Source organism: Scardinius erythrophthalmus (genome assembly GCF_964197995.2).
Source record: "Scardinius erythrophthalmus genome assembly, chromosome: 5".
NCBI lineage: Eukaryota > Metazoa > Chordata > Actinopteri > Cypriniformes > Leuciscidae > Scardinius > Scardinius erythrophthalmus.
This window is the reverse complement of record NC_138225.1, coordinates 3572550-3596367: the sequence shown is the minus strand read 5'-3', so window position 1 is coordinate 3596367 and position 23818 is coordinate 3572550. Positions and strand designations below refer to the sequence as shown.

The window sequence follows — 23818 nt, the reverse complement described above, 5'->3', positions numbered from 1 at the left end:
GTGTTTAAGAGTGTAAGCGATTAGAAAGCCATTAAAAGAAAATGCTTAACGTGAGTTAATATATTAAGACAGTGATGATATGAAAAGATCAAATTCATACACCTTAATGATAATGCATGAAGGCAAGCAGATGAGATAAATGCGATAAATTTAACGTTAAGCGCTTTATTTATAATGGTTTTCCAAGGGAAAAGGCTTAGCGTGAAACCTTGCACATGCACATTGCCTTGATATTCTGGGTTTATCTGCTTACCTTTACATACATGCTTCATTTAGTTCTATACTGAATTTGGTTTCTTTAAAATCATGGTCAATGCATTAAGCGGCATTTTCTTTATAATGGTTTTCTATGGGAAACTCTTAACATTCAATTTAGTGAGTGTGTTTACATTCTCTGCTTTCCTGTATATATGCATCATCATACTGAATTATATGTATGAATTACTTTCTAGAATATCTAGAATTCTATAAAATAAGAAAAAGCATTGCCAATCCCATCTGCAAACTCAGGATTTCCCAGTGTAAAAAATATTTTAATTAAATGATAATGTTAATGTTTGTTAAAGAAACTATCATAAATTAAATAAATATCACAACATTATTAATTTAAAATATGCAAGCTTCCTTATGCAATAATTTTTCACGCTTTACTTGTAATGTGTCTGAAGACTTTCCCCTTTTCCCAGCAAAAAGAGCCTTATATAAACATGTTCAATCAGATCAACCTGTTGTCTGCCACAAAAAATTAAATTAAAGGTGAGGCTGCACAAGGAAATGTTGCATTTTCCTGGTCCCTGTGAATGATTGTATAATTTATCATTCATAACCTCACCCTTATGATTATGTCTGGACTTGCAGTGTATTTTCAGAGCCATATAAAGAGCATCTTCTGTTCGCTTGTCAAGAGAACAGCAGCTGTGTTGATACAGTATTGTTGGTGAAGACTCGGATTTACAGGAATAGTAAGTATATATTTTAAAGCTTAAATTAAATAATGTCTTTTCAACGATAGAAAGGCAATTAAAAGGTTTCATGGCATTATAAATTACATGTGATAATTGAATCCAGCATTTATAATCTGCTCTTAAACCATTTCAAACATGCTCAATAGCACACTATCAAAAGTGCATACAATCATGGTGAAAAATGATTTGAGGTATTCCTATTTCAGTGGTAAAGGTTTCAATTTGTTATGCATCACAATGTGTATAATTTTAAATATACTATAAATAATTATACGTTTTAATATAATTTAAGTTGAAAGGACTTTTTTTTACAGTTCTGCTATTCTGATCCATACATTTTATTTATTTGTTTATCTGACTCTATTAGAGTAAAAACTATGAGGATTTAAGTTACTACTTTTTGTTGATTGCATTGAAAGAAAAGAAGCGATAACTGTGTTTAAATGAAGTGACTTGTGAGTGAAGTGTGCATTGTCCATACAAGATCTTGACCAAACATTGATGCACCTCTTGATGGAAATAAATGTTACTCAAAGACTTTTAATGAATTTAAGGTCTGGACTCAGAGGAGCCAATTCATGTGTGAGAATGATTCTTCGTACTCCTTCCAACCATTCTTTCACAATCTGAGCCGGATTAATCTTGGTTTTGTCACCCTGGAATAAGGCCATGATGTTCTTCCTACATGGTTGAAAAGCTACACACTCCATCAGTTAGGGTTAGAAGAGCTGTTGCCAAACATATAACATGCTAAAAACATAATAATCACTGCAAAATGTGTGTGTGTGTGTGTGTGTGTGTGTGTGTGTGTGTGTGTGTGTGTGTGTGTGTGTGTGTATGTATATATCTCAAATAACAGAAACTGACTTGCATGTGGACTCTTTTGTTTTACAGATGAGTGCATCCAAACCCCTGGAAAGGTATGTAATCCTGCTCAGATTCATGGAAGCATTCAAATAAGTTTTGTACTGACACAAATTTCTTACAAAATAATTACTTGCACAAAGTCGACAACAAACTGGACAACTATGATAATAACGGTTTAAAATAAATGCAGACTTAAATGCATTCTCTCATAAATGCATGAAATCTAGAATATTCAATATCTAAATATATCAAATAAGTTAAATAAGTTATCAAATAAGTTAAATTCAGGACTGTCTGTCGCTGCAGTGGTAAGGTGCGAATCGAACCGTCTCTGAATAAGGACGAGGAGGAGTTTGTAGCCAGAAGGAGAAACTCGGTTCTACAAAGCCTGAAGAAGCTTCAGATAAAGTGCAGTAAGGTAAAGCTTCTTATTTTATACTTTATATATCTGAGATGACCTGCGAATGGTGCATCAATTTCACTTTCTCGAACTATGCCAATCATACCAAGCAACCGTTGAAACAATGCTAAGTCAACACTAATGTGTCAATGTTAAGAGCATTGATTAAAAGTGCAAGGTGACGTTAGTTCATCATCACTTTCGCACTCAGATAACAATGAAACGTACTAAGTTCCCTTTCAGTCGCTCACGTTCGACGTAACGTCGACGTGACGACGTAATTGGGATCACTTCAGGGAGCCCTATCAACTTCGAGTGTCTACAGAACGAGCCAATGAACGTTGGCGTGCGTGAATCGCGTCACGCGCCCCGCCCCGCCGCGCGGGTATAAACAGGAAGCGGGCGCACGCACACATTGTCTTTCACTTCGGAGCCGAGCTTTTGCTTTCACTTCCGAACTCTACAGGAAAAGACTGCCTTTGAAAACGAGAAGAGGACTCTCCTTGTGTTGGTGTGACGGCGCGATCAGCGGTGGCCGCGAGCATTGCAGCTCACAACTGCTGTTTTCACAGCACTATTGTTCTGTGTTTGTGTGTGTGTGTGTCGGTTCGGTGGGCGTTTCCCCGTGTGTTCATTCACACCGCGGCTACCCCTGGGTGCCTCAGCACTGAGAGAGTTATTTTTCTATTTTTTTGTTTTCACTAAAAGAGCAACACAAGCGTGATCCTGCGTCTTTTTCAAGATGTCATTCCGCTTGTGCGTTTCTGGATGCCGTCGTTCCCTGGCGCCAGCAGATGGCCACAGTAGTTGCCTCTCGTGTTTGGGCATTCAACACGCTGAGGCAGCTTTTGTGGATAGTTCATGTTCCCATTGCGGGAATATGACTATCGCAGCGCTTAGATCGAGACTCGCTTACCTCAAGGGAGGTGCAGTCCCCTCGCCTATGCCCCGATCTAGTGTCTATTCTGCCCCGCAGAATATACCTACTTCGGTGCATGACCAGGGTGATCTGAGGATTACCGTGAGGGCTTCCCCGTCGAGTCATCCTCCGCGGGCCCCTCACGCCTCACAAGCGCTGTCGCCATTGGGGCTCCTTAGTGAACGTCTTGGTCCTTCTCCGGAACGGCCAACCGTTTCCTTTCGGGCTCCAGCTGACGATCAGATGTCGATCGCAGCATCGGAGGGGGAGCTGTCCTCTGGAAATGACGACTCGGCTGCGTTGCCCCCCTCGGGGTGTGTAGCGTTGTCCGAGCCAGATCCAGAATGGACTGCTATGCTTTCCCGGGCCGCCGAGAAGGTCGGGCTTGCGTGGAATCCTCCACCACGTCCCGAACCTTCTCGGTTGGACGATTGGTTTCTCGGGGCGGGCCGTGCTGGTTCTCAGTGCGCCGCCCCGGTACCTTTCTTTCCGGAAGTGCATGAGGAGCTTTCTAGGACGTGGAAGGCACCGTATAGTGCCCGAAGCCGTTCTAGTGGCTCCTCACCCCTCGCCACCCTCGACGGCGGGGCAGCTAAGGGGTATGTGGATATCCCCCCAGTGGAGCGGGCCGTCGCGATGCAGCTGTGTCCGGCGTCCGCTTCCTCTTGGCGGGGTAATCCACGCCTCCCGTCCAAGGCCTGTAAGTTTTCGTCCGGTCTAACGGCGAGGGCTTACAAGGCCTGTGGACAGGCTGCTTCCGCCCTCCATGCCATGGCGCTCTTGCAGGTCCACCAGGCCCAGGCGCTCATGGACATGAACGAGGGTGGTTCTGACCCAGAGCTCCTCCGGGAGCTCCGTGTGGCAACCGACCTCGCCCTCCGGGCGACGAAGGAAACCGCACGTTCAGTTGGTCAGGCGATGTCCACCATGGTGGTCCAGGAGCGCCACCTTTGGCTCAACCTGGCGGATATGAGGGACACTGATAAATATCGGTTCCTGGATGCCCCTCTTTCCCAGGTTGGGTTGTTCGGCGACGCGGTCGAGAGCTTTGCCCAACAGTTCTCGGCCGCACAGAAGCAGACGGAGGCCATCCGGCACATCCTGCCCCGGCGGACCGCTGCTGCTCCCACCCGTCCGCCGGCCGCAGACCCTCCGTCTACTCGTCGCCGAGGTCGGCCTTCTGCGGCGTCCTCCGCTCCCGCCAAGCCCCAGCAGCAGCAGCCATCATCCAGGCCTCAGCGTGGAGCAAGCCGCAGAAAGCCGACCCCGCCCGTCCAGGCCGCTGCCAAACCAGGAGGCAAGCGACGGTGCAAACGACCCTGAGACGGGCGGCCCAGAGGTGGATCAAGTTGCTCTTCAGGAGATGGCGAAGGCGCCACTCCTTCCCCCGGTGGAGGGCCGGGCGGAGAATCTTTTGTTTCCTTTTCTTTTTGTTCCGCCACTGACCCACGGGTCAGTGGTACCCACATTTTCAAAAAAAGAGCAATTTCTGAAACCTCTGGGCCCCAAGAGGGCGCGCTTGGCAGTCGACGACGCCGCCATGCCTTGTCACTCCCGAGCCCCTCTTTCATCGCCAGCGAGCAGCAGTGGCTGTGTTCCGGACGTGCGGTCGCCTCCACACACTCACTCTGCCCTTCGACGGAAGCAGGTATGTGCTGCACCACACACTCAGACCCCACTTCGGGCCGCTGTGCCGTCCGAGTCGGGTCCCTGCATTCCGCCGCGCTGCCCCACCCCGGGTACGTCTGTGGTGCCGTTAGTCCCGCTTGCTCGGTCTCTGGGAGCCTGGTTAACGCTTCCCAGCCCGTCTCGCTGGCTCATCCGTACCATCAGACTCGGCTATGCGATTCAGTTCGCCCGGCGCCCCCCTGCTTTCAAGGGCATCCTGTTCACCCGTGTTCTGGCGGACAATGCCCCCGTGCTCAGGGCGGAGATCGCAGTCCTACTGGCGAAGGACGCGATCGAGCCGGTCCCTCCAGCCGATATGAAGACCGGCTTCTACAGCCCGTACTTCATTGTACCCAAGAAAGGTGGTGGGTTACGACCAATCTTGGACCTGCGCGTCCTGAACCGGTCCCTTCACAGGCTACCGTTCAAGATGCTTACGCAGAAACGCATTTTCAAATGCATCCTTCCCCAAGATTGGTTTGCAGCGATCGACCTGAAGGACGCGTACTTTCATGTCTCGATTCTCCCTCGACACAGACCGTTTCTCCGCTTTGCGTTCGAGGGACGGGCATATCAGTACAAGGTCTTACCCTTCGGGCTGGCCCTGTCGCCCCGCGTCTTCACGAAAGTCGCGGAGGCGGCCATTGCTCCCATGTGCGAGCGTGGTGTTCGCATCCTCAACTACCTCGACGACTGGCTGATTCTGGCCCAGTCGAGAGAGCAGTTGTGCGAACACAGGGACATGGTGCTCAGTCACCTCAGCCATCTAGGGCTTCGGGTCAACTGGGAAAAGAGCAAACTCACCCCCGGGCAGAGGATCTCTTTTCTTGGTATGGAGTTGGACTCGATCAACATGACAGCGCGCCTCACCGAGGCCCGTGTCCAGTCAGTGTTGAACTGCGTGAGCACGCTCAGACGCAGAACAGCGGCACCACTGAAACTGTTTCAGAGGCTCCTGGGGCATATGGCATCTGCAGCCGCGGTTACGCCGCTCGGATTGCTTCATATGAGGCCGCTCCAACACTGGCTCCACGATCGAGTCCCGAGATGGGCGTGGCAGAGCGGCTCGTGCCGGGTCCAAGTGACTCCGCACTGTCGCCAAACTCTCAGCTTGTGGTCGGACCCTTCGTTCCTGCGGGCAGGTGTTCCCCTGGAACAAGTGTCCAGGCACTCTGTGGTCTCCACGGATGCCTCTACCACCGGCTGGGGGGCCACGTACAACGGGCATGCAGCTTCAGGTCTGTGGACGGGGCCTCAACTGCATTGGCACATCAACTGCCTCGAGTTGTTAGCAGTACGTCTTGCACTGAGCCGTTTCAAAACGCTGCTACTAGGCAAGCACGTACTGGTCCGTACGGACAGCACTGCGACCGTTGCGTACATCAACCGCCAAGGTGGTCTACGCTCCCGCCGCATGTCACAACTCGCCCGCCATCTCCTCCTCTGGAGTCAGAAGCATCTGAGGTCGCTTCGTGCCGTTTACATTCCGGGCATGCTCAACCGTGCAGCCGACGAGCTCTCACGGCAGCAGGTGCTACCGGGAGAATGGCGACTCCATCCCCAGGTGGTCCAGCTGATTTTCAGGCGCTTCGGGACCGCTCAGGTAGATCTGTTTGCCGCCCCGGACACGTCTCATTGCCAGTTGTTCTATTCCCTGACCGAGGGGACCCTCGGCACGGATGCTCTGGCACACAGCTGGCCCCGGGGCCTTCGCAAGTATGCGTTTCCCCCAGTGAGCCTTCTTGCACAGACCTTGTGCAAAGTCAGGGAGGACGAGGAGCAGGTCTTGTTAGTTGCGCCGTATTGGCCCAACCGGACCTGGTTCCCGGAACTAGTGCTCCTCGCGACAGCCCCTCCCTGGCCCATCCCTCTGAGAGAGGACCTGCTCTCTCAGAGACGGGGCACCCTATGGCACCCGCGTCCAGACCTCTGGAAACTCCATGTCTGGTCCCTGGACGGGACGCGGAGGTTCTAAGTGACCTACCCCCTGCGGTAGTTGACACCATCACTTCCGCTAGAGCCCCCTCTACGAGGCGCCTCTATGCATTGAAATGGAACCTGTTCGTTGACTGGTGCTCCTCTCATGAGGAGAACCCCCGATCTTGCTCGATCAGAGCCGTGCTTTCCTTCCTGCAAGAAGGGCTGGAGCGAAGGCTGTCTCCCTCCACCCTTAAAGTGTATGTTGCCGCTATTGCCGCACATCACGATGCTGTTGATGGTAAGTCTTTGGGAAAGCATGACCTGATCGTCAGGTTCCTGAGGGGAGCGAGGAGACTGAATCCTCCTCGCCCACTCTCTATACCCTCTTGGGACTTGTCTCTGGTCCTTTCGGCACTTCAGAGACCACCCTTTGAGCCTCTGCAATCAGCTGAGTTAAAAATTCTGTCCTGTAAGACAGTACTCCTGGTTGCATTGGCCTCTATCAAGAGGGTAGGGGACCTGCATGCATTTTCGGTCGACGAATCGTGCCTAGAATTCGGCCCGGATAACTCTCACGTCATCCTGAGACCCCGGCCCGGATACGTGCCCAAGGTTCCTACCACTCCCTTCCGGGACCAGGTAGTGAACCTGCAAGCGCTGCCTTCGGAGGAGGCAGACCCAGCCCTGGCTTTTCTCTGTCCCGTTCGCGCTCTGCGTCTGTACGTGGACAGAACGCAAAGCCTCAGGACCTCAGATCAGCTCTTCGTCTGTTACGGAGGCCAGCAGAAAGGGAAGGCTGTCTCCAAGCAGAGGATGGCCCACTGGATAGTGGATGCCATCGCCTTGGCTTACGAAGCCCAAGGCGTGCCCTGCCCGCCTGGGTTGAAAGCCCACTCCACTAGGAGTGTCGCTTCTTCCTGGGCGCTGGCTCACGGCGCCTCGCTGACAGACATCTGTAGAGCTGCGGGCTGGGCGACACCTAACACGTTCGCTAGGTTTTATAGCTTACGTGTTGAGCCGGTTTCTTCCTGTGTGCTCGCTTCTACTAGCCGGTAACACCGAAGTTCCCGCTCTAGTGTCGGCTTGCTGCGCCACTCCCTTCCTAGGAACGGATACGTGCGCTTTTTACTCCAGTCGAGTTCCCCATTGGCGAACCCTGTGAGTTCCTCCGCACCCCTTCGGCAGTCGGACGTTGCGGAGCGTCCGACGCCAGGCCTAGTGCTCGTATGCTTGTGTAACTTGTGCTAGGCTGGGTTCCATATGTGGTGATCCCTGCGGCGATCCCATATGTGTATTCTTCCACGACCAGTTCCCTGCGGTGAGCCCGTGTCTTCCCTTGGCAGAGTCTGCTCTGCCGTCACTGTCCGGTGTGTCTCCCCCTTCGGGTGGAGCCACCCCAGTGACATTCCATATGTCGCACTGCCCCTTCGGCCAGTCCATATGTGTATTCTCCACATGTTACCTCCCTTCGGGCAGGATGTGGCTCCGCAGCGTTCTTTCCCCTGGAGAGGTACGCTTTCCCAGTGTTATCCAAGAGTTCCGCTGTGTGGGGTATAATGGAACAGCAGTTGAACTCCCTCTACGCAGATCTTCCGCCCCAGCAGTTGGGGGTCTGAGAGTCTTGCGTAGGGCGCTGGATGTGGCAGCAACCGTGGCGTTTTCCATGGGATCCCAATTACGTCGTCACGTCGACGTTACGTCGAACGTGAGCGACTGAAAGGGAACGTCTCGGTTACTGATGTAACCCTCGTTCCCTGAAGGAGGGAACGGGAGACGTAACGTCCCGTCGCCACCGTTGCTGACCATCGCTGCATGGCCGTCACAAATCTCGGCTCCTCAGCGAAAAACAATGTGTGCGTGCGCCCGCTTCCTGTTTATACCCGCGCGGCGGGGCGGGGCGCGTGACGCGATTCACGCACGCCAACGTTCATTGGCTCGTTCTGTAGACACTCGAAGTTGATAGGGCTCCCTGAAGTGATCCCAATTACGTCGTCACGTCGACGTTACGTCTCCCGTTCCCTCCTTCAGGGAACGAGGGTTACATCAGTAACCGAGACGTTTTCAACTACACTTCAATGCTGTCAACAAATTCCTGACCATTAAAAATTTTCTATTACTACAGTAAAACACTGTAAAGTATGATGAAAACCCCTTTTTAAAAATGTTCAATTTACTTCATTTTTTAAACAGTTATCACTTCTTTTCTTTCAACACAATCAATAAAAAGTAGTACATATCATGTGATTGCAAAACACTTTTTGTTATACTTGTTGAAACTCTTTTCACATCCTGATAGCAATCAATAATAAAAGTGTTGTAAATATTAAAAATGCACATATATCTTCTGTGGAAGTCTCAGGACCAAAAAATGTTTGGTCTACACTTTTCGCCACTCTCAGCAAACAAAAATATGTTCTAAGAAGGTTGTGTTAACGTTCCCATTAAGTTATGAAAACATTATTTCTGAATGTTCTCTGATTGTTTAAAACGTCCATTTAAAAAAAAATAAAAAATGTTTCAAAACCATTTTATCCCGGTATGTGAACTGTAACATTTAAAAATGTAAGATGTACGTCCACTTAAAGGGATAGTTCACTTTGAAATTAAATTTTGGTATGTTTTAGCTTACCTCAAGGGCATCCAAGATGTAGGTGTCTTTTTTCCACAGTAGTTTCAATTTTGATATTTTTAGGTCAAACCGTTCTTGTCTGTCAGTCATATAATGCAGGTCTATGGTCACTGTCTCAAAGAGCATGCACAGAGTCCAAATTAAAACAATTCCCCATCGTCCAAATTAAACAATTCCCCATCGTAAGTACACATTGATGGCCTAAGACACGAAACGAGCGGTTTGGATATCTATGCACCAGTCTGCGCACACGTCACACACCAGGATGCACGCGCGCCCTCAGATCACTTGGACGTGGCTGTGTTACAAGAGGTAAAAACGATATAAATACTGTTCGTTTTCTCACACAAACCGCTCGTTTCATGTCTTAGGCCATCAATGTGTACTTACGATGGGGAATTGTTTAATTTGGACGATGGGGAATTGTTTTAATTTGGACTGTGTTTGAACTTTAAGACAACCTTCCCAGAACGTTAACTAAAGTTCTTTACATTAAAAATAAGGTGGATATAATGCTTTAAGTTGTGTGTGTGTTTCAGGATGAAGTGCCAAACATTGCATTACTGGGTTCTGGAGGAGGACAAAGAGCCATGGTGGGTTTGCTGGGATCCCTGGTTCAGCTCCAGAAAACCTCCAGTCTTCTGGACTGTGTCCTTTATCTGAGCGGAGTCTCTGGATCCACCTGGTATGAACTCTGAGAAACAACACACACACACACACACACACACACACACACACACACACACACACACACACACACACACACACACACACACACACACACACACACAGATGGGTTGAATGTCAAAAATGACAGCGGTATGTTGTTCCTCTGAAGGTGTATGGCCTCCTTATATAAGGAACCAGACTGGTCCACCAAACTAGAGACTGTGAAAGACAAGATCGTCCAGAGACTCAGCGGTCCTGCAGTCAGCTGGGGAGATTCATTTGCCAAACTGAAGAAATATTACTATAGGAAAGACTTCTTCAGCATGACTGACATCTGGGCAGCGATGGTCATTCCGGCATATGTGAAAGAGGTTTGTAAATAGCCAATTCATGACCAGGGACAGATATAGCAATGTTTTATAGTGTGGCATGATGACTATGAGAAGTGATAAAACCAAAGCAAGCAATAATGCTTAGTTCTTGTGAACTTATGGCCTGACATAGACAATTTGTGTCCACTCTCACGCAATTTGCTGAAGGCACCTTTAGTCATGCCTGAAAGGCCAGTGACACATGCCGACATGGGCAGGGTTACCTCAAGTCTAGCTTTGCTAATGAAGGGCTAATAAACTTTTTTCAAACAAAAATGTCTAAACACAAGTTCAGACAGGACCACTTTGACAAGTTACTTGAGTTTATTAAACACAATTTATCTTTGGCGGTATGGTTCCTTATGGGGGTTCTTGCTCCATAATTAATGACATACAGAGCTGAACCATTAACCATTAGACATTATGCCTAGGTGGTCTGCCTGCTCACACTGAGCTCGATAAGGGTTCTCGCCCCTGTCCTATGACGTGTGGGTGTTTACTGTCTACATTTACATTTAGTCATTTAGCAGATGCTTTTGTCCAAAGCGAATTACAACTTAGGACTACATTAAGCGAGTCATCGTGAAGAGGCAAAAACAACACAAGAAGTGCTCAAAATACGAAGTTCAGGCATTGGTCAGAGTAGCATAAGCCAGATAAGGGAGGATTAAAGGAAAAAGAAAGGATTTTTCTATTTTTCTTTCTTTTATATATATGAGGTTAAGTGCTCACGGAAGAGATGGGTTTTCAGTTGTCTTTTGAATGTTGTCAGGGACTCTGCATCCCGGATGAGGGTGGGGAGCGCATTCCACCAGCAGGGAACTATGAATGAGAATGTTCTGGAAAGTGATTTTGTGGCTTTCTGTTATGGAACCACAAGACGTCGCTCGTTGACCGATCGTAGGCTTCTGGTAGGGATGTAGACTCGTAGGAGTGAGTGAAAGTAGGAGGGAGCTGAGCCTGTGATAGATCTGTAAGCAAGCGTCAATGCCTTGAACTTGATGCGAGCAGCGAGTGGTAGCCAGTGCAGAGAGATGAACAGAGGAGTGACGTGGGCTCTTTTGGGCTCGTTGAAGACAAGACGAGCTGCAGCATTCTGAATCAGTCTAAAAAAGATAGACACGAGAACTGTCCGGTGTGTTTGGGGATTGTCCACGCCAAGTTGGCTATCTCAAACCCCGGGGTGTGTGTTCATGACAATTTGATCAGGACTTAGTTTGAGTCTCGTGAGGATGGTTCTGTCTCGCTTGATGTGGGCGAGGAATTGGCTGATGATTAGGTGATGGCTTAACGTCATCTTTGGTTGACCCTGACAAACCTGCCCGTGGGGGATCAGAATGCTTTCCTTGGTGCACCGATCTTCCCAGCCAGTTTATTTGGTGGGGGTTTTGATGCATTTCAGGCGCAGTTTGAAGACTCTAAGAAACAAGCGAAATCTCTGAGTGGTTCAATGCCGAGGAAGCTTAGCAGACCAGAGCAGTCGGCTGCACAACCAACGGTTTAGGCTGTCAGCCAAGAGACCGGCCCCAGCAACAGCGTTGAGGCCCAGTGCTTGGCGAGCTAGCCAACACACACACAGCTTAAACAGCAGGCATGGTCAGGATAGAAGGGCCTGTCCCCGGCTACAGGGTAATATTTCTCTGCAGGAAAGAAAAGGCAGTCGGATCCCTAGACCGCAGAAGGGAGTGCAATGTCGGTCCAGAAGCAGCCGCGTTCTTCTCTCGGCACAGAAAAGACCTTGCAAGATAGCACGTTCAGTTTTGAGTTTATTGTCAATAAAGAAATGTTGTGATCAGCATACAATGCCTCATGTGTTGATTTGTCAAAACAATCAAAATGCATTAGGACCACTAACCTCACATTCGGGCCATGTGCCGACAGAGGAGGAAAATGCAGTGATACGCAATATCCAGCAGTATTTGGAAAAGGACGCAGTGTTTCCACAGGTGATGCCGGGGATCATCGCTGCCTGACTAGAACAATGGCACGTATGCATTCTAATACTGTGGGTTATTTGCATGATTTAGTGGGGCTATCAGTTGCAGTTCCTTTCACGCCCTTTCCATTGAGTAATTGCGAATTAAATGAAGAGGAGAGGTCCCCAGTGTTGAGGGAGGAAATCCACAAGTCGGGGCTTGTGCCCTATCCTGGATTTACGGTATAAGCACCTCAGACATTACAAGATCAAAATGCTTACAGTAAGTCACCTGCTATGCTCTCTGCACTGTTGGTATACATGGGTGGATTTGTCCGATGCATATTGCCATATCATAATCCACCCTGCACACAGAACATTTTGGAGGTTCTCCTTTGAGGAGACTGCATTAAAATTTCCATTCGGGCTGTCCCTAGTGCCGCGCATATTTACTAAATGTGCAGAAGCGGCGTTGACTCCACTGAGTAGTAAGGGCATGAGAGTGTTCACCTATTTAGACGACCTGCTCCTGACTGCAAATAGCAGGGAACAAGCAGTGTTGCAAACACAAGCACTTGTCTCCCATTTACGAACTCTAGGATTCTTAATAAATCTCAAGAAGAGCTCCCTGGTTCCGAGTTAGCCGATTTCATATCTCGGTTTAGAAATAGATTCAGTACAGAAAACAGCTTTGCGGTCAATACGGAGGGCAGAGGATTTTTGCAGCTCTCTGATTCAGTTTCAGCTAGGCAGGCAAGTGAGTTTTCGTACAGTGCTGAAACTGCTGGGGCTCATGAACTCATTGATAGTGCTCATTCGACTGGGTCTCCTCTTTATTGCGTGCATTCCAGAATTGGGAGCTGAACACTGGGCTGAATGCCACACGGCATTTAAACACAGGTGACGATAATGAAATCGTGCTTTCCTGCTCTGATTCCATGGGAATACCCAGATCTGTTGACAGAGGGAATCCCCCTGGGCAGGGTTATGTCGCGTGGTGATGATAGTTGTGTCACTACATGGATGGGGAGCTCTGTGCCAGCGGAGCTCTGTAAGAGGGGAGTGGTCGACAGCGCTGATAGAGTATCACATAAATGATTCGGAGTTGAAGAAGGAGTTCTTCTGGGACTGAAACACTTTGCCCAGCACTTGCAGGGCAAACGTGTTAGTCAGAATGGACAACACGACAGTGGTGTCGTACATAAACATACAAGGAGGGTACTCGCTCTCTACCTCTGTTGGAACTGGCACGGACACTCCTGATATGGGGAAGCAAACATTTAGTGTCACTAGGGCAATGCACGTCCCTGGCCATCTGAATAGTGGGGCAGATCTGCTGTCCTGGGGAGGGGACTTAAAGTCAGGGAATGGCACTTGCACCCTCGAAGAGTGGTGCAGGTCTTGGACCGGTTCGGCAGGGCCGAGGTGGATCTTTTTGCATCTGCTGTTTTGTCGATCACAGACAGGAGCTCCCCGCTGGGGGTGGATGCCCTGTCATATGTATGTCAGTGCATCCCTCATACATCCAATTTGGGTCAAGATGATGTTGCGCCTGAATGCGGTGGATATGCCTAAAGTCATGTCGGGGGAGTATAGTGTGCACTCGTTCAAGCTGCCTGCCTTGTCAAATCTCTCTATTGACTCGGAGGACATTGACAGGAGACCCTGTGCGGGTTTTACGGAGGTACATCGAGCAGACGCAGGCTGTGCATTCTTCTAACTAGCTTTTTGTAAGCTTTGCCAGCCTAGTTCATGAGAAATCGCGAAACAGCAGTCAGTCAGTATAAGTACCTTGGAATTATATTGGATGATAAACTGACCTTTGAGGCCAACACAGATAGGATCTGCAAAAAGGTCAATCAAAAACTGTTTTATTTAAGGAAACTGAGGAGTTTTAATGTTGAAAGTTCACTTATGAAAATGTTTTATTCATCATTTGTTGAGTCAATTCTCACATTTTCAATGATTTGCTGGTTCGGCAATCTTAATTTGATTAGAAAGAATAGGCTGGGAAGTTTTGTTAAACAGTGTTTGAAGATCACTGGTGTCAATCTTAATGATCTGAGCCAGGTCTACCAGATAAGGTGTGTCCGGAGGGCAAATGCCATTTTGGCAGACCCTTATCACCCTCTACACGCAGAGTTTCGGCTCTTGCCGTCTGGGAGAAGGTTTGCCTTCTCTAGAAAGGCAAAGTCAAATCGATACACAAGATCATTTGTACCATTAGCTGTTAAATACTTGAACCAGCTCTAAACATCGCAATTTGTAAATTTTCCAGGATGACATCTATGGGTTAATTGTGTTATTTATTTATTTATTTCATTTTTTTTTATAACGTATTGTTAATTTTGCTGTATCTTTTACTGTATTTATGTGTTGGCTGTGCCAATGGCTGCTGTGGAACAAATTGCCCCTTGGGGATAATAAAGAAACATAACATAAACAGTGTCTTTCACATTGGATTGTGGAGGTGATTTCTATTGCATACAAGAGGGGCATGGCAACATCATGGGCATTATTTAGAAGGGTATCTGTGGAAGATATTTGTGTGTTGGCCAGTTGGGCATCACCGCTCACATTTGTTTGTCTGGTTCACCGAGTGAACCGAATGAATTGGAATGTTGAGTTATGCATATAACTACAATTCCAAGAAGGAGGGAAACGAGGTACAACACCTCTAAGTTGGAGGCTCGGTGAAGAACTGAAGAACAAGGATCATGACGCATGCGACTGCATTTATATGCTGTGGGCAGGTAACGTCATTGGCCTTTCATGCGTAAATAAAGGTGTTTTCAGAAAATGTCGTGATATCCCATAGTCATAGAGATAAAACTGATGTGAAAAGTCAGAAAATAAATCTCCAAAATGACCTTCAAAGTCCGTTTTATTCTCGTGACGTCAAACAGTCATATTTCTTTGTTTCAAGCATGAATTAAATGGTGATGAAATTTACTCAACATTTTATCAGTAAACTTCTCTTTATAAAGTCTCACTGCAGAAATGTAAGGATACTTGAGGCTCCATTTGTTCTGCAGATCTTTATTGCTGAGAAAATTAAGCTTTATAACTTGAACTTGAAATGTGTTCTCTATAGATCAACGAACACACTCTCACAGAGCAGTGGGACCAGCAGGGTAAAGACCCGTTTCCCATCTACACAGTGATCGACAAGCAAAGCAAACAGCGCAATAACGCAGGTCTGTGTTTGTCTGAAAGAAAGACAGAGAGTTGATGTGTTTGTGTCAGCTGTTATATGGACGTGTTTCTGTCTGCAGACCCCTGGTTCGAGTTCACTCCACATGAAGCAGGTTATTCTCTCACTGGAGCGTTTGTGGACGCCTCCAACTTTGGCAGTCAGTTTCACAACGGCTCTAAGAAAAATAAGCAGGATGAATTTGACATGCTGTACCTGCAAGGTAACTGTTAAAGGGTAGTTTAATATTTTTAATATCAGCCTATATTCTACACTGTACGTCATTGACCTAATACTCAATCTGTATGATCAGACCTGCATTACTAGCATATTGCATTAAACTATGTGGTATTTATGTTATATGTTAGGGTGTTATAGTACCTACAGTATGTCCATTGTTTTATTGTAAACTTTAAATCTTTACTGATATTGTGTGTTTTCTGCAGCTCTATGCGGCAGCGCTTTAGCTGATGAAGACGAGATTAAGAAACTCCTCTGGCAAAAGATAAAAGGTGCAGCTGCAATTATTCTGAGGACTGAATTCTGCTTAAATTTAAATGGTTAAAATCATTACCATCCATTTGATTTTTGTTTGTTTGATTTGTTTTTCAGATTTCTTTCAACAAAAGGAAAAAGTACTTGAGGAAATGCAGAAAGGTAAAGCATTTCTTAGGCTTTATTTACTTGAATGTTTAACATGAAGTTGAAGCCCTGATTTGAAGTTTTAAAGACTCTTATGCTCACGAAAGCTACTTTTATTTGATCAAAAATACAGGAAAATCAGTTATATTGTAAAATATTATTACAATTAAAAACAACTGTTTTCTGTGTGATTATATATTGTAAAATGTAATTTATACCTGTGATCAAAGTTGAATTTTCAGCATCATTACTCCAGTCTTCAGTGTCACATGATCCTTCAAAAATCACTCTAATATGATCATTTGCTGCTCAAGAAACATTTATGATTATTATCAATGTTAAAAACAGCTGAGCTGGTTTATATTTTGATATAATCTTTTCTTTGATGAATAGAAAGTTCAAAAGAACAGCAGAATAAATGTGTATATATATATATATATATATATATATATATATATATTTTTTTTTTTTTATCTTACTTACCCCAAACTTTTAAAGTGCATCATGGTTTCCAAAAATATTAAGCAGCACAACTGTTTTCAGCATTGATAATAATCAGAAATGTTTCTTGAGCATCAAATCATCATATTAGAATGATTTCTGAAGGATCATGTGACACTGAAGACTGGCGTAATGATGCTGAAAAGGTAATTAGGTCTGTATAATTATATATAGAACAGGACAAGAGGAGACAGGAAGAATTGAGAAGAGAGCAGGAAACAGGTTCGGGAAAAGACTTTGCGGCGGGATTCAAACTCGGGCCTCCAGAAGCGCTACTAGACCATTTATCAGAGCGAAGTCAACCAGATCCAAACTCTCCAGCTACAGACGAATGTTACCAGGTGCTCATGAAAACCGTGGACATGAACCTCTCTGTTTCGACTGCTCTTGATGAATCCTTCAGAACAACACTGAACGGTAACAAACCATTGAATGGTCTGTATGTGGTGCATATCTATAGCACAAATTTTATTTCTCGTGCCATTTATACGCCAAAAAATAGTTTTTGCGTGCAAATGGTACGAGAAATAATTTTTTTGCTATAGATACGTTCATGTCTTCATTAAATACACCACGCGACAACATATTGTCGGCTTTTATGTGCTATAAGTCATCACAGCGAGAACCTGCTGTCAAGGCCCGTTTACACCAAGGACGATCACTATAACGATAAAGATATAAGCTAGTTCTAAATATAAAATAATAGCAGAGTCAACACCACAACTATAACGATAAGTAACGGAGCAGAATCACTTTCTGAATGTTTTTTTCCCAGCTGATGATTAATAAAAACATCGACAGCCAATCAGAATTCATTCTGCTTTAAAGAGCTCGACCAAACTGCAGCGCGCGCTTGAAGAATTAGGATAGTTCACCCAAAATGATATATTTTTTGTCATTAATTACTCGTTCCAAACATGTAATACTTTCGTTCATCTTCAGAACACAAATTATGTATTTTTGATTAAATCTGAGAGCTTTCCATTGACAGCTTTGCAACATTAAGCTACACTATCAAGCCCTAGAAAGGTAGTAAAGACATCATTAAAGTAATCCATGTGACTCCAGTGGTTTAACCTCAATATTATGAAGTTTCACAAGTGCCTTGTTTACATAAAATAATTATAATAAAAAAACACAATTTAGCACTTTATTTTCATAATAGGCTATCAATCTCCAACGTGCATTCACACATCATTAGCCGCATTTTACACATCATGAAATACTGTATAATACATATTTCACATATCTGCATTTCAAATTTGTTATTATTAGTTGCTTTGGATAAAAGCATCTGTTAATGATTAGGCTAAATGTAGTTTTAAAATTTAATTTTTGTATTACAGTCTATCTTTGCTTTTTTTGGCAAAAAAAAATAAAATAAAAAAATTATGAAAATCAAACCATGAAACAGAAAAAAAAAAGCTAAAAAAGATTTAACTATAAGTAAATTATTATTGTAAATACACAAACTACAATAAGAAGAACTCAATAACATACGTGTCCCGTCTTTTTACAGACCTCTCTGGAGGAAGACTGAAAACTGTTGATAAAAAAGCAGAAAAACTGAAAGTGAAGCTTCACACCATGGATGTATGCAACAATATGAGTGAACGGATTAATATCTGGCCATTTGGTAGGTTAAACTGTTTCTAATATCATCCCTTCATTCTCCACACCACTTTTCTAGAGTCATGGAGATGCTGATCTACACTTTAAGATGTATGTGTTTGAATTTCATATAAAATGTCCATCCATTGTTTTAACATAAACTAATAAACGTAATGTTATGCATATTTGTCAGTCATAAATAAATAAAAACAGGTCAGATTTCTGCACTCAAAATAAGTCATGGCCTAGTTTATTATTAACGATTTGATTTGATTTAAATCATAATATAAATCATATTTTAATTTATATAAATTATATTTTCAAAAAGCCTTTATTCAACTAACTTTTAGAATCAGCATAAATTCTATGGACAGTTAAATCATGGCTAGCTGTGGAAAAAGCGATTCAATTAGTTATAATGTATGAGATTTATCAATATATAAACCTGGTTATTGTGAATTTAAAAAAACATGTTAACTGACTGACGAATATGTATCACATGAAGTTTATTATAAAACTGTGTAATTCAAATGGATTGATATTTTAGCCTATGCAATTCAAATACATTTAAGCCTAATTTTTTGTTGTTGTTGTTGTTGTTATTTAGTAAGTTAGTTAGTTTCAACTTTCCACTGTTGTCTGATAGCAATCGTTACGTCAGCATTGCCAAACTTTTGTAACATTATTTAAAAACAATTGATTTCAACAAGTCAAAACAACAGCTACATAAATACTTACTCATAATAGGCCAACATATTTTTCAGATATCCGCCTTTCTTTCATTATTGGGGGAGTTCAGTTTTGATGTCGTTAGTGACTTTAGCAGAATTTCGCACTAAAGATTCTTCCGCGCAGGAGCCGAAGCACAACTCACGAAAATGATCAAAGCAGTGTTCCTCCGCAAGTAACTTATAGTTTTATGTGTCAACCGCTAAAGGGCGTTTAGTTTAAATCTAGTTTAGCTTTAAGAACTATTTACTGAGCCTTAGAAGTGAAGAACTTCAGAAAATTAATTTTGATGAGTGTATTTGTTTTACAGATGCGTGGATGAGCATCATTAAATGTATGGATCTGTGGGTCTGGGGCAGGAATTATAACTTCCTCCATAACATGACAGGTAAGAAGTAAGAACATATGGAAGTAAAATAATGCCAAATGTTTTTGAAACAAAAAAGCCTGTTGAATTGCACTACTTGAAAAAAATAGGCATTGCATTAAATATGCTTGCATTTTAATGCATTGTATTTTTAGGGCTTGCATTTTTATGGGTTGAAATATTTCAATTAAAAACATTTCAAACACATTTTCATTATTAAAAATTCAATAATCCATATTCACCTTTCATATTTCACTTCCAAATTATTCAAACTGTTTAAAAATACAACCTATAATATTCAACAGGCAATTTTCGGTCCATATTATTTCGCTTTGCAAATTCGCTTCCACAAATTCAGTGGTTCAAAATCAACAGTAAATTCAGCATTGACATCCAGGAACTGCAGGAAAAGCAGTAGATTTCCGAGCATTCTCTCCGTCTGCTGTTAGTCGACCTCACCAGCAGGAAGTGCAAAAGCGCGTGTTGTTGACGAAGACCAGCAACAGTTAGAGCAGGTTTAGAAATGATCAGGAAATGATCATAGAAATGATCATAGAAATGATTTGCCATTATTTTACTTCCATAGAACAGACCTGCTAACTGGAAATTCCCTGTGAATAATAGGATGATAAAAATAATAATAATAATAATAAACTTTATTTTATAAAGCGCCTTTAAAAGCAACTTCTCAAAGCGCTGTACACAAATTAAGCAATACAAAGCTCAAGCAATAAAATGCTGTGTAAATATGCTGTGTAAAAAATAATGCTGTGATCCCTCAGGTGAAGCAGTGCAATCCACTCTTCTGGAAAGTAAGACGAGAGACTTAATAGACGCTGGACTGTTGCTCAACTCACCCTATTTCTCAGTGCTGAGAAAAGAGAGAGACATTGACCTCATCATTTCCCTGGATTTCAGTGATGGGGATCCTTTCATGGTATTATACCATGCGTATTTAATTCTCTACAGCTTCACTCATATGTTTCAGAATCTGGAAAATGTTAGTAATTAAATAATCTGCACTTGTGATGCTTTTCCTCTGCAGACAGTGAAGGACGCTGCCAAGACGTGCAGGGAACGAAACATCCCTTTCCCTGAGGTCAACATTGACGGTGAAGACCCAAAGAAACCGAAGGACTTCTATGTGTTCAAAGGCCAAAACGCTCCAACCGTGATTCACATCCCTCTCTTTAATGTGGTCAACTGTGGAGGCAAGTTAAAATCTTACAATATCCTGAATAAAATGTAATATAATATCAACTGTGTTCTGATTTAAGTGTGTTATCGTTCCCTCAGATAAAATTGAGGCCTGGAGGAAAAAGTATCGCACGTTTCAAGGATCTTACAGCGCTGAGATGATCACTGATCTAATGGAGGTCGCTGGAAGAAACATCTTGAACAACAGAGAGAAACTGGTGGAAGAGATTCGTGCGATCATTGCGCAAAAAAGATCCAGGCGCTAACGTGAACACATTCAACACTATGACTAAAATCTGATAAGTGATTTTACAATAAATGTTTCATTTCTTTTTCTGTCATAGGGGCCATTTAAATGACACTATTTTTAAACAGAAAACTTTTTATGTGTTTTGGCCGTTCGTTTACACAACGACGGTGTTTTGGGGGCCTGAAGGCGCCAACTTTTTTAAACAATGTCGTTATAGTCTTCATGTAAACTACAAAAGCGTGAATTTGTGAAACAGTGACATGTGCATGCGTATTATGTTCAGTCTTTAGGCGCGTAGTGTTTCTTTACATTGACATCGCCATCTACTGGCCAGGCATGAATAATAGCGTTTTTTGTTGTTTTCGCGGATCCGAGTGAACAGGATCGTTTTGACAGTTTTTACATTGAGTACCTTGAATCAACGTCCTTGATCATCACTTACGATAAATAAGCATTTTTACTTTTTCCGTCAAAATGTGATTTGTGTGGCATTAGAAGAGCATCAAATGTTAGTCATTTCCTTTTTAAAATGTTTCTGCTGTTTCTTCATGTTTGACCTTTTTTTTAAGCAATAAATGGCTGATCATCAACAATAAAATCAGTGGACTGGATTATTACTTATTAAAATATTGTATTACTTTGCTTCTGTTGTTTTTTAACGAATTAACGGTTCTTTAAAATAATTGATTTTATCCTAAAAATGCTGATTAAAAAGCCATTAAAAAAAAAGCTTGACAACATGACAATGTATAAAGATAATATTAAAATAAGGTTATTATTGATATGCATACACATTATTGATATTCATATTCAAATTTATACACTTTGCATTAAGGCAAGCACTGCAGGTGAGCCTATTTTATGAAAGCAATGCGCAAAATTATGTTAAGTGCTTTATTTATATATCTGCCATCTCATCATTTAGTAGGTTATCCCAGATAATGTTGATGTTTCTTAAAGAATCAATTATAAATTAAATTGCATTATTATTACATCCATATGCAATACTTTATCGCATGTTTTACTGGTAATGTGTCTGAAGACTTTTGCCTTTTCTCAGTTAAAAGAGCCTTTTATAAACATGTTCAATCAGATCAACCTGCCACAAAAACTAAACTAAAAGGTTAGCGAGGTTGCACAATTAACTACAGTGAATGATTGTGTAATTTACAACCTCGCCCTTATGATTATGTCTGGACTTGCAATGTATTTTCAGAGCCATATAAAGAGCATCTTCTTTTCGCATGTCAAGATAACAGCAGCTGTGTTGATACAGTATTGTTGGTGAAGACTCGGATTTACAGGAATAGTAAGTATATATTTTTAAAGCTTTAGGAAATAAAGTATTTTCAGCAATAGCAAGGCTAAGGTTTCATGGCATCATCATAGATTACATGTGACAATCATAGTATGAACGGATCCAGCATTTTTCAGCCATTTGCTTTAAAACTCTTATTTGAGTAAAAACTATAAGGATGTAAGTAATCAGCTGTTTTATGGCCATCTTATATTTTATTTTCTTCATGTTTCTTCATGTTTGACCTTTTTTTTAAGCAATAAATGGCTGATCATCAACAATAAAATCAGTGGACTGGATTATTACTTATTAAAATATTGTATTACTTTGCTTCTGTTGTTTTTTAACGAATTAACGGTTCTTTAAAATAATTGATTTTATCCTAAAAATGCTGATTAAAAAGCCATTAAAAAAAAGCTTGACAACATGACAATGTATAAAGATAATATTAAAATAAGGTTATTATTGATATGCATACACATTATTGATATTCATATTCAAATTTATACACTTTGCATTAAGGCAAGCACTGCAGGTGAGCCTATTTTATGAAAGCAATGCGCAAAATTATGTTAAGTGCTTTATTTATATATCTGCCATCTCATCATTTAGTAGGTTATCCCAGATAATGTTGATGTTTCTTAAAGAATCAATTATAAATTAAATTGCATTATTATTACATCCATATGCAATACTTTATCGCATGTTTTACTGGTAATGTGTCTGAAGACTTTTGCCTTTTCTCAGTTAAAAGAGCCTTTTATAAACATGTTCAATCAGATCAACCTGCCACAAAAACTAAACTAAAAGGTTAGCGAGGTTGCACAATTAACTACAGTGAATGATTGTGTAATTTACAACCTCGCCCTTATGATTATGTCTGGACTTGCAATGTATTTTCAGAGCCATATAAAGAGCATCTTCTTTTCGCATGTCAAGATAACAGCAGCTGTGTTGATACAGTATTGTTGGTGAAGACTCGGATTTACAGGAATAGTAAGTATATATTTTTAAAGCTTTAGGAAATAAAGTATTTTCAGCAATAGCAAGGCTAAGGTTTCATGGCATCATCATAGATTACATGTGACAATCATAGTATGAACGGATCCAGCATTTTTCAGCCATTTGCTTTAAAACTCTTATTTGAGTAAAAACTATAAGGATGTAAGTAATCAGCTGTTTTATGGCCATCTTATATTTTATTTTAAAGTGACCTTAATCATAGTTGAATTTTTGTGTTTATCATGTTATTTAAATATTCAATTGAATATTAGACGATAGGTTTGTAGTTACTATGATACTATATTTATCTCCATTAATCTCTATGCCGATTTGCTATTTGTATGTGTATATATACATACTTACCGGCCACTTTATTAGGTACAAGTTGCTAGTACCGGGTTGGACCCTGATTCAACAAGGTGCTGGAAACATTTCTCTGCGATTTTGGTCCATATTGTCATGATAGCATCACACAGTTGCTGCAGATTTGTCGGATCTGAACATCCATGATGTGAATCTTCTGTTCCTCCACATCCCAAAGTTGCTCTACTAGATGGAGATCTGGTGACTAGGCCGGTTGAGTTTAGTGAACTCACTGTCATAAGATGATTTGAGCTTTGTGACGTGTGTTATCCTGCTGGAAGTATCCACCAGAAGATGATACGCTGTGGTCATAAAGGGATGGACAGGGTCAGCAACAATATTA

At 43.0% G+C, this 23818-nt stretch overlaps 1 protein-coding gene across 2 annotated transcripts; it reads left to right on the top strand.

Annotated features, from left to right (window-relative positions):
* Nucleotides 1-844: 844 nt before the first annotated feature.
* Nucleotides 845-21405, top strand: LOC308691559 (cytosolic phospholipase A2 gamma-like). Of its 2 annotated transcripts, XM_081366915.1 has the most exons (16): nucleotides 918-962; nucleotides 1520-1683; nucleotides 1860-1885; nucleotides 2139-2250; nucleotides 9908-10053; nucleotides 10207-10408; nucleotides 15418-15520; nucleotides 15599-15739; nucleotides 15963-16028; nucleotides 16129-16173; nucleotides 16834-17076; nucleotides 18179-18295; nucleotides 19310-19387; nucleotides 20149-20303; nucleotides 20412-20577; nucleotides 20663-21405. In XM_081366915.1, the coding sequence occupies exons 2-16, from the start codon at nucleotides 1651-1653 to the stop codon at nucleotides 20827-20829; spliced, it is 1800 nt and encodes a 599-aa protein (XP_081223041.1). In that variant the 5' UTR covers nucleotides 918-962; nucleotides 1520-1650; the 3' UTR covers nucleotides 20830-21405. The 2 variants fall into 2 exon arrangements, with proteins under 2 accessions (XP_081223042.1, XP_081223041.1); XM_081366916.1 differs by lacking the exon at nucleotides 1520-1683 and having other exon boundaries at nucleotides 845-962.
* The last annotated feature ends 2413 nt before the right edge of the window (nucleotides 21406-23818 follow it).

Coding starts and splice junctions, on each gene's coding strand:
- LOC308691559 (XM_081366915.1), top strand. CDS start 1,651: ATGGTTGAAAAGCTACACACTCCATCAGTTAGG. Junction 1,684..1,859: donor TACACACTCCATCAGTTAGG/GTTAGAAGAGCT, acceptor TTTGTTTTACAG/ATGAGTGCATCCAAACCCCT. Junction 16,174..16,833: donor ACTTGAGGAAATGCAGAAAG/GTAAAGCATTTC, acceptor AATTATATATAG/AACAGGACAAGAGGAGACAG.